The 11,186-nt window shown below is 44.8% G+C and overlaps 1 protein-coding gene across 1 annotated transcript; it reads right to left on the bottom strand.

Annotated features, from left to right (window-relative positions):
- Positions 1 to 4,965: 4,965 nt before the first annotated feature.
- On the bottom strand, positions 4,966 to 11,120 carry LOC120520209 (lysosomal alpha-glucosidase-like). Its single transcript, XM_039742756.1, has 4 exons — positions 10,918 to 11,120; positions 9,235 to 9,399; positions 7,609 to 7,761; positions 4,966 to 5,271 (listed from the first exon to the last, which is right to left on the bottom strand). The coding sequence occupies exons 1-4, from the start codon at positions 11,053 to 11,055 to the stop codon at positions 5,209 to 5,211; spliced, it is 519 nt and encodes a 172-aa protein (XP_039598690.1). The 5' UTR covers positions 11,056 to 11,120; the 3' UTR covers positions 4,966 to 5,208.
- Between the last annotated feature and the right edge of the window lie 66 nt (positions 11,121 to 11,186).

The raw sequence follows: 11,186 nt of genomic DNA, 5'->3' as shown, positions 1-11,186 counted from the left end.
GGATAAACTGGTGTGGAAGGCAGGCTCTATTGTAGGCACGGAGCTGGACAGTTTGACATCCGTGGCAGAGCGACGGGCACTGAGCAGACTCCTGTCAATCATGGAGAATCCACTGCATCCACTGAACAGGATCATCTCCAGACAGAGGAGCAGCTTCAGCGACAGACAGACTGCTGTCACCATCCTGCTCCACTGACAGACTGAGGAGACCCCACACTATGCGACTCGGGGGGTAAACATTAACATTATACAAAGTTATTGTCTGTTGTACTTCCATTGTTATCACTCTTTAATTTAATATTGTTCTTTATCAGTATGCCGCTGCTGGAGTATGTGAATTACCCCTTGGGATTAATAAAGTATCTATCTATCTATCTATCTAGATTATTCTTTTCCTTTTTTTTCTCTCCAGCACTTTTGCATCTCTTTTCTCTGCGCTGCTTTCTTCTTCCCTTAGTCGTCTACGTTTCATTTGTAACAAATTGTCCTTATACACTTTATATGCGCTGAGAGCCCTGGATCTGTGTGTGCTCAACGCCTTTACACAACTGAGTGTGTTCCTCCCCGGGCTCTTATTTATTTGTAAGTAGGGCGTGTTTTGCAGGAATCTCATGTTCTACGTCATCGCGAGACGGTCCTGGTGAATCTCTGGGCACAAAGTCTCATGTTTACGGTCCCCGCGAGACGCTCCGTGGCCAATCGCTTTAGTCTCGCGGATCTATTAAGTGTCATCCATGATCTTATAAGATCACGTCTCCTCGCCCTACTGTGTCTCTCCAGGATTTTTTTTTTTTATAATAGATTATTATTATCATTTTGTGTGTTTTTTACGTTGTTTCACGTAACGATTCCATTTTTTACTTTGATACGTTTGGACTAACTTGAACTTTGGATCACGTCTTGTTTTGTTTACACGCCGTCTTTCGGAGGAGCCGCATGACTGCAATCATCTTGTGGTTGACAACACGGGGCTGATGATATTTAAATGTAACATTCGCAGCCTCTCTGGATACACCATACCTCACATACATTTAAGGGTCTGGAGTTCTGCGAGAATTAGGAGGTCCCTGCTTATTTTCTACTAGCTTCATACAAAAATCAAATGAACTCAAAACAAACCAAAAAAGCAAATGTGCTCTCGTGTTCTCCAAACTGAGACTTCCCATGAGGCAGGAACTGCATTTCACCAAGAAGGACGCGACCACAAAATGCCATTTCTAGCCGAGTTGGGGAAAAGGTCAGTGTGTGGTTACAAATCCAAGAAATCGAGTGCAGTGATCCCACCAGGAGGTGCCACGCGGTAGGACTGTCCTGTGAAATGTCCTCTGGTAGCATCTCGTTCCTCGTGGGAGGACGCTGCCCAGTGAGGTGCTCCGGCACCTCAAGAGCCTTTTAAAACAGCAGCAATCAAAGAGGCCACCGGGCACAGCCACCTCAAAGATCACCGACCTTCAAGAGAACAGACAGAGAATTCAAACGTGAACGGCGAAACATTTGATTGAGAGGAAGGAAGAGCAAAGATGAATGGAGTTGCCCTTTTGCTCTACAGGATATTAAAATTAGAAAGAAAAAAAATATAAAATCAAAGGGGCAACAAACGCCCACAACAATCCGCCTTGAACTCTGGCATCCTAATCTTAAGCTTTCTAATTCTGTTCCCTTTAGCACTGACCTGAGATGGGCAGCAGGGTGGAAGAGAGGGTTAGTGCTGCTGCCAGCCTGCTCACCACGGGCATCGTTCTGCCCTCATCTCTGTGGGGTGGTCTTCATAAATTCTTCATTCTGGTCTATGCCTAAAACAGTCTCATCAACACATCACTGTAACCAACAGGAAAATTTTTCCAGATCATTGCTTTATGATTTACTAGCCGAGTAACCTGGCGTGGCCCAGTTGAGAACGATGACAGGGTAAAAAGTGAACACAAATTAAGAGACAAAACCTTAAATCACAGCGTAATTAAACATTCTGAAGGTTCTGGTGGACACCTTGTGTGATGTATTTGTTATATGCTTTTCTAATTTAAGAGCATTATTTAGCAAACAGCGAATATGATGATTAATCAAAAACTAAAGGCACTGTGTGTTAAGCATAGACATAGAATTACTAGACGCCGCATGACCAGCAGCATCGTACGTCAACGTCGCCGCCATATTGCGAGTGGCACTGCTGTGGAGTGAAGTAACAGATAAAGATGCCTCACGCATGTGCTGCTTGGGATTGTGCAAACCGCTGTACGCTCCAAACCAGATCCTGGGTGATTACATTTCATAGGCAAGGCTGAACAATTGTTTGGTTATATTTGGCCATTAGAAAATCTCGTTTTATAATCTTAGTACTCAAGGTCACCTTACAATATATATATATATATATATATATATATATATATATATATATATACACACACACACACACACACACACACACACATACATACATACATACATACATACATACATATATATATATATATATATATATATATATATATATATATATATATATATATATATATATATATATACTGTCACACACGTGCGCATGGGAGGCAGCTAAAGGGCTTGAGTAAGGGCAATTCCGAAGCATACCGGGATGTGGCAGAGTGCACTGACTCTTTTCCTCCCTTTCCTGTAGACCATTCACAGGAGATCCCACCTGGCTCTCTTGATGTCACTTCCGGGACCGAACCAATGGAAGAAGACCTTGCCGGCCCCAGCCCCTGTGATGTCACGCCCGGACTCGAACCAATGACTGAAGACCATGAGCCCGATCCCTATGATCTCACTTCCTGTCTTCCCCTTTAAAAACCTACACCTTTTCCCTAGTCCCTCAGTTTTGCCTTGGACTCGGTTGTGTGCACATCAGTGCAGTATTCATTTAAACGACTTTTGCAGCCAGGAAACCAAATTATACGGGTGGCTGCCCTAAACCTTTCTATGACTCTGTGTGAGTTTTGTGACAATACATACACACACACACACACATATATATATATATATATATATATATATATATATATATACATATACACATATATACACACACACACACACAGTGGTACCTCGGTATACGTCTGCTTTGGAATAAGTCGAACTTGGTATACGTCATGTTTAGAGGCGAAATATTTTGCTTGGTATACGACCTTTATTTGGAATACGACTCGTGTGCTAGAACAACACGTGTGGTATACCGGGCGCGCGCCTTCAAAAAAAAAAGTTTTAACCTGTACAGTAATCCCTCGCTATATCGCGCTTCGACTTTCGCAGCTTCACTCTATCATGGATTTTATATGAAAGCATAACTAAATATATAACGCAGATTTTTCGCTGCTTCGCGGGTTCTGCGGACAATGTGTCTTTTTACTTCCTCTACATGCTTCCTCAGTTGGTTTGCCCAGTTGATTTCATACAAGGGACGCTATTGGCAGATGACTGAGAAGCTAACCAATCAGAGCACGCAGTTAAGTTCTCCCGACTGAGAAGCTAACCAATCAGAGCACGCAGTTAAGTTCTCCCGACTGAGAAGCTAACCAATCAGAACACGCAGTTAAGTTCTCCTGACTAAGAAGCTAACCAATCAGAGCACACAGTTAAGTTCCTGCGTGCTGAATGCAGTGTTAACCAGGAAGTCTCGTCTCGCTCTTTCAGCATCAACGTGTTTCGCTGTGTAAAGAGTTGTGCTCTTTTGTGTTTATCTTTGTGCATAGTCAAGCCCTTCATTATGGCTCCAAAACGATCTGCTACTGCTTCAGGGGCCGTGCCCAAGCGCCAAAGGAAGATGTTAACGATTGCGAAAAGGTAAACGCTTTGGATTTGTTGAAGGCTACGATTCTTTTATTTAAAAAGTAGGAAAGGAATATAAGATCTACGGCCGCAGTGTCCTTTTAACCAGGGTGCAAAACGAGTTGTAAGTGGATGTAATAAGGCAGTAGTCTGGATGGAATCTGCTTTAGGGATTTGGATTGAAGAAGAACAACGGCAGTGCTACACAATCGCCTGAAGTGGCTCCTTTAAGGGCTGTAACGCTCTCCTTTGTTGTGCAGTAAAACTAAACTCAATGTTATCGGACTAGTTATTTTAATTTATTTCATCTAATTGCTTTTGTTTAAAATTGTTTAAATTATTTTATACAACCCCATCAATGTATAATATGCCAATAACAATAGGATTTTTTTTTCATGGGAACGAATTAATCATTTTCCCATTATTTCTTATGGGAAAAATTTGTTTGGTATAAGTCCAAGGATCTGGAACGGATTAAGGACGTATACCAAGGTACCACTGTATACATACTATATATATACACACACACACTATATATATATATATATATATATATATATATATATATATATATACTATATACTATATATACATATACACCATCAAGAAGTGTGCGAACTGATGACATGAAGAATTGTCTTTGCGCTGAACTGGAATCATTCCCGCATAAATCAAAGTCATCCAGACAATCTAGATCTGGACCACCCTGTATATACACATACATACACACATATTTTTATATATACATACATACATACACACACACACACGCATTCTGTACATACACAAGTATGTTTTGTCCAAACTTCCATAAGAGCAGTAACAGGCACAATGGCTCATTAGGGTCCCAGGCAGGGCTCTAGCAGATTGAGGCAGCACTCTTCTGATTTTATACTTCACTTTCCAGCTCCATAACCATTTCCTCACTTTCTCAGTATGGGCAGGCTGAAGTGGCTCTGAACATCACGTAGGGAGTCACAGGGAGAGACTGACCAGAACGTTGCCTTTCATAGTTAACCCCCTCCACTCCTAGGCTTGTATCTAATGTTTCTTTACTGCGAGCACCGAGAGGTGAAGCGACTTACTCGGGTCGCTAGGAAAACCAAGCAGGTGAGGTGTGTTTGTGCAGACCCAATGTTCAGCACACGCACATGTAACAGTATATACACGACATGAGGACAAGAATTAGGCCACAAGTTTTTACCTTGGACGCCATTTAATCGATCAAAATGATGAAAACTCCAATCCCAGAAGATGTCCATGATTGGAATTTTGATAAGGAATCAGTCAGTTCTTACGGCTTTGCAGTTGTTGTCTTTCAGATCACCAAGATGAAAGTCTGGCACGACTGCCTGCAGTCTTTTGGATTTTTGGCACAGTGAAGAAAAGCTTCTCCCTTTTGTTTCTCCCGTTGTCCCTGTTCTTTCATTACAGCCACTGTATTTCAAAAGCGTCACTCATCAGCAGACTGAGACTCGGCAAAGTCAGGACCTACAATGTAAGAGAAAATGAAAAATCTTCCATGTGAACGTCTCTTTTCTGAGCAGCCTCCTCTAACTGACTCACCGGACAAAACATGTCAAAGCCAAACTACAATGTCCACTTTGACAAGCGTGACATGATCACCACAAATGGTGCCACAAATCGTTAGGGGAATCGGAAGAACAAAAGGACATTAACATGGGAACACAAGGTAGACAATGTGAGGAAGACGTGCTGTCACACTGTAGGTCAAAGGAGAGCTCCATTAAGAGTGCGTGTGCTGGCCAGAAAGTTGGAAATCCCACCTGAAGTCATTCTGTGGCGAGTGGAGCCCCCAGAGCTGCTTGCATGCAGCAATCTGCCGACATCTGAAATTTTGCATCAGTGTTCAACACTTCATCCATCCATCCATCCATCCACAAGATCATCAATCAGCAAAAGGTGCTCCTGACAACTCTATACTTCCTCCCCTGAGAGCTGCTCAATGCTTGAATATCACACTCCACAAACTGTGACTATGTACTCAGGTTTGCTTTCATCCCAGAAGATCCATCCCACCGTGTTGCTGGGAATGAGGAACAGAGCACAAGCCAAAGAGTGTGACGGCTCAGAATCATAAAAGTCGTGATGGCTGAAGGCCATGTCAAATTACACGGCTTTTATCAGCGATCTTCAGTTGCAGACTTGCTGAGTCGCAGCGCTACCGTGACTGTCTATTGTGTAGTCTGACGTGCCCAGCGACTCAGTCCAACCAGTCTGAACACAAAAATCAAACACGTAGGTCACAGGGGGCTTACGAGAGTGAAGAACCATCGGGTGGTTCACCTGGAAGTGCAATGCATACAAGTGGCCATTCTGGACATGAGAAACCGACTTGTCACATGACTTATACACCACAAAAGAATGGGGGAGGAAAAAAAAAAAAGAGGGGGCACGCAAAGATTGTGGCTGAGCTCACTGCCCCTTTACAAACTTCACATGGAGACCAACTCTGTCACACGGCACTTTCTTTTTGCTAAGCGTTTATCTCTTTTTGGTCACCACCTGCACCTCCTACTACTGTTAGATTAGGTTGGGGAGCACAGACTGGCACAACACACAACGAAACAGCTCGGGATACTGGTTGGTAACCCCCCCGGCTGATACACGGTCCAGTCCCCAACCTCCAGAAATGACCCAGGTGTTACGTGGGCATCCCCTTGGCCTGGTCCAGCCACTCGGGTCCTCAACAATGAGCGGGATCACCCTCGGGTAATCGTGCCACATGGCCATAGTGACGTAACTGACGTTCCCTCACAATGCAGGTCTTGTGCGTCAGTCGGGACTCCGTGAGCAACACAAAGTCAAACCAGCAGGACCCAAGGATTCTCCAAAGAGACACACATGAAGGAGTCCAGTCTTCATCTCAGGTTACTGTAAGCATCCATGTCTCACAAACAGGAAGCACCAGGACTCTAAAGATTTGGGCCTTCATCCATATCAGGATATCAGGAGCGTCACACACCACTTCCAGCGACCTCATGATGCCCCCATGCTCTCCCAATCCGTCTACTGACTTCATAGGAAGAGTCACCAGAGACGTGAATGTCAAGTAAACCTCTTGATGAGGCCGACACACTCTCTGCAGACAGACACACTGCTGATGGCCGTGCCCAAGAGGTCATTAAAGGCCTGGCTCTTTGGCTTTTACCAGGACCCTCACCAGCCCAGACACTCTGACTCTCTGACCCCCATCGACTCCGCGAAGATCACAGCATTATCAGCAAAGTCAAGATCAGTGAATCTCTCCTCACCAACAGATGCCCCACAGCCACTGGACCCCACGACCAACGCCCAGTCCATACAAGCATTGAACAGAGTAGGAGCAGAACACACCTCTGATGGACCCCAGAATCAACTGGGAAAACCACAGAGGGTCTGCCTCCACTCTTCACAGCACTCACATTACCAGTGCACAGGCCGGCCATGATATCCAGCAACCTCGAGGGGATACCACGAACCCTCAGGATGTCCTACAGGGCCGCTCAATCAACTGAGTCGAACGCTTTACGAAAATCGACAAAGGCTGCAAAGAAACTCTGCTGAGATTCGCGTTTGTGCTCCATGAGAACCCTCAGTGCCAGGATGCGGTCAACGGTAGACTTCTTAGGTGTCAAACCAGACTGCTCAAGGCACTGGTAGGTGAGCAGGTGATTACCGATCCCACTGAGGATGACCCTAGCAAGGACCTCCTACTACATTTGCCCTTTTTCTCCATCTCACTGCAAAAGATCTCCTGGTTAAATAAGACAAAGGTGTTTTTTTCATTTATTTATTTAAATTGCTGAATGAATGTTTAATTCTCACCTTGGTGTCGGAACGGTAGGAGAAGTCTGCTGTGGTCTGCTGATTCACAACAACCCTCTTTGGAGGAGAAGGGACCCCAAATATCCTCACCTGCCGCAACGCAAGGCCATCAATGGCGCTGTTCAACTTCAGAGGCTCACTTACTAGCATGTTCTGAAATGGCAGAAAGTGAAACAGCGGGGCTGTCAAGCATTTGTGCGAGTGGCGAACGGCCGAACTCAAAGGGAAATTCACTCAGAATGATAAACAATTCATTTATACGGTATCTCACTATAAAGTGAATACACCCCTCACATTTTTGTAAATATTTGATTCTATTTTTTAATGGGACAACACTGAAGATATGACACGTTGATCCAATGTAAAGTAGTCAGTGTGCAGCTTGTAGAACTGTATAAATTTGCTGCCCCCCTCAAAATAACCAAACACACATCCATTAATGTCTAACCCGCTGGCAACAAAAGTGAGTACCCCCCTAAGTGAAAAAATGTCGCCTCAGGGCCTCAGTTTTAGATCTCATCCAAAGGACAACAATAGTTTTTACAGCACAGTGTGCCCATCACTGCACTGGGGCATTGGGATCCACACGTAGACCACAAGGTAAGCGCCCCCTGCTGGCCTCACCAACACTTCTTCCAGCAGCAACCCAAGCTTTTCCATGATGGGCTTGAACATACTGAGTTTCTATGTTCAGCGCTCTATAAACATAAAGAATTATTATTATTATTATTATTATTATTATTATTCTCTCACAACCAGAGAGTGGTGACACACATGACACACATGTAAGAATTTTATTGTACTCTGTACACATGGCGATTCTACCACCGGGATCACACAGAAAGCTGGTTACAGGGACTGATCATTCTTAACTTTTCAGCAGTGACGACCATCATCCAGTGCTCTTCACCACATTGCCTGCGACCTATGACTTGTCGTTTTGTTTTAGAGAAGCTCTAGCACTTTCATACATTCAAGCCTCACTTTCTCATAATAAAGGTGACCATCCGTCCCCGTTTTCCGGACAACTGTCCCCACTCAGAAACACGTCCCCGGTTTGAGCTGGTTCACTTTTTTGAATGTAATCTCATCACCACGATAATTTGAATTTGCCGCGCGTGTGCGGTGTTTTGACGGAGGTTATGCTTCACCGCATCGTGCAACTTTGGCGAAAAATCACGGGATAAGCTTTCGCTTTGTACTCTTTAGTGTTTAGAATCCCTACTCATGATCTGTAGATTCTAAGAGAGGCACGCCGTTGCTCTGCCTCAGCCTGTAGCTGTGTCTACACATGGCTTGCTTCTGGATGCGAGAGCAGCGTGGCGGCTCTTTTCTTCGACCTGTTGTTTCTGCATTTTGGCACGGTGATCCCTGCGATTCAGCATGAGTGCTAAAAGGAAGTGTCAGTTCAATGATGGGCTTCAGCGTGAATTTCCGTATTTGCGTCCGACCCCGATTGCTTCTGTTGTGATCTGCAGCGTGTGCGACTCAAAGTTTTCCATCGGTAGTGGTGGGAGAACTTCAATGAAGGAACACGAGGGGGGTAGTCTACGCTCCTCTATACCTGCACCCCCCATGTCCCCGGATTGGCCCCAAAAATTCTGCCCACCTACGGGTGACACTAACCTTGTTCGAAAGGAAGAGAATATGAGAGTAGTCGTCGGTCTCAAACGTGTTCAGGTTATCGCCGTCATCCCAAAAGAGCTCTCCTCGAGCCGCACCATCCCTGGACAGCGCCACCGTCAGGGAGAATGCATTGAAGCGGGACTGAGTGGTTGTCAAACTGGCCGCCTGCAAAAAAATAAAACAAAAAACAGTCCACCCGTTGATGTTATGTCTCTACGAGATTCAAGATTCTTATACAGAGGAGACACGGTTAAGCAGACCTGCTCACAAGCGAGAGACATGAGATCAACGGGGGTCCGATGTTAACAAGACGTTGTGTAACACCTTCAGCGTAGAAAAAGAAATACCTGACTTTACAGTGTTTCGGCCATCAGTCATTCTAAATGCAACATAATATTCAATACGACTTTTGTGATCTTTCACACAGGACCGGTCGTGGCTGTCATGACAGATTTATAACAAGCATCAATTGAAGATGGCAGGCACTTCTTTGTTTGAATCCACTGCCTTCTACAGTGAGTGTCCACCGCTGGTCTTAGTCCATATTACCCCAATGTTTGAGTTCCCCCTCTTATGGATTTGACCCTGTAGATTACAAGGAGACTTAGACGTAGACCTTATGGTGGGCACTCGTTAATTCACGACAATTTTTGGAAGCCTGGAGTGGGCCAGGGGAGGAGGCCATCTGCAGGAAAAACTCACACTCTTTGTTTATTGAAAGCCACGTTTGCCTGATAGGTCAATTTGTGGCCGACATTCAGTCATGTCATGAAGATGTAGTGACACAGTCTCCTTCCGTCAGCCTACACTGAGCATCGTTTAGAGTTTTATTTGCTGTTTACAGGATTCATGGGAAGTGAATAACCAGGCATGAAGAGCCTTGGTCAGGGAGGTGAACAAGAACCCAATGGTCAATCTAACAGGGCTTTGGAAGTCATCAGGTTCTTGCTATCTCAGCAGACAAGTGAAGCAGCGCTCCATCAATCAGACATTTATAGCAGAGAGGCCAATTCCAGCATGCAGTTTGCCAAATTACATTCAAGGAACTCTGAGAGCGCAGGTGCTGATGCCAGTCATCATGGACAAGGAAGACTGGTCAGAACTGACAGAAAGATCAATGTAACCGAATGCAGAGAGGTCCTTGAAGGAAACCTACTGCAGAGGGTACGCCATCTCAGACTAAGGAGATGGTTCAACCTTTCAGCCCAACAAAGACACAAAGCCTACAGCTAAGACAATGCACGAGTGGCTTCAGGGCAAGTTTGGGTTTTCTTGAGAGGCCCAAACCGAGATACCAGCATTCTGCAGGTCGTGGGAGTACAAGTTGTGGACATACGGTGCGGCTTTATAGATCTAAGCTAACCTAACTCAAGTTTTGGGTGTGGGCGGTATAATGGAAAACCAGGAGGAAGAGACTTGTTTGTAGCCTCCATAGTGGAATTGTGAGGCAGAAGCCTTAACCACTGCTCCACCAGGGTACTTCATTATTGCTCATGTTGTCTATTAAGTATTTGGAAGACGCATTAACCCAAAGCAGATTAAGTGATCAAATTATTATTTTTTTACTTCTGAAGCACAGTGTGTTAATCCAGCACATGAGCCACCAAGCCACACTATCTGCCTGTCTTTGGGAAGCAAAGGCAAATCAGAACCCTAACACGTGCCCGTGTACCACTGCTGTACCTGCTGGGGTACAATGTGTCCTCCTCGTATGTGAACGTTGATGCGTTCAAAAGGGGCAGGCAACAGAAGGTACTGTCCTTTACTGAAGATGGGGGAGCCCTGGAAAAAGAAAAGAACACAAAACAAAAACGAGTACATCAAAGTTTGCCATTTTTCAAGCCGAAGTCATTTCTTCACGCATTTGCCACGCATAATTATGTTCTATTAAAGTAGCTGTCGCCCGCAGCTCTTCCCACATAGTAGTGAAACAGGACAAATTTTAAAAATCA

This window comes from Polypterus senegalus, unplaced genomic scaffold (genome assembly GCF_016835505.1).
Source record: "Polypterus senegalus isolate Bchr_013 unplaced genomic scaffold, ASM1683550v1 scaffold_653, whole genome shotgun sequence".
Classification (NCBI taxonomy): domain Eukaryota; kingdom Metazoa; phylum Chordata; class Cladistia; order Polypteriformes; family Polypteridae; genus Polypterus; species Polypterus senegalus.
Note: the sequence above shows the minus strand (reverse complement) of the source record. Positions and strands in the feature narration are given on the sequence as shown.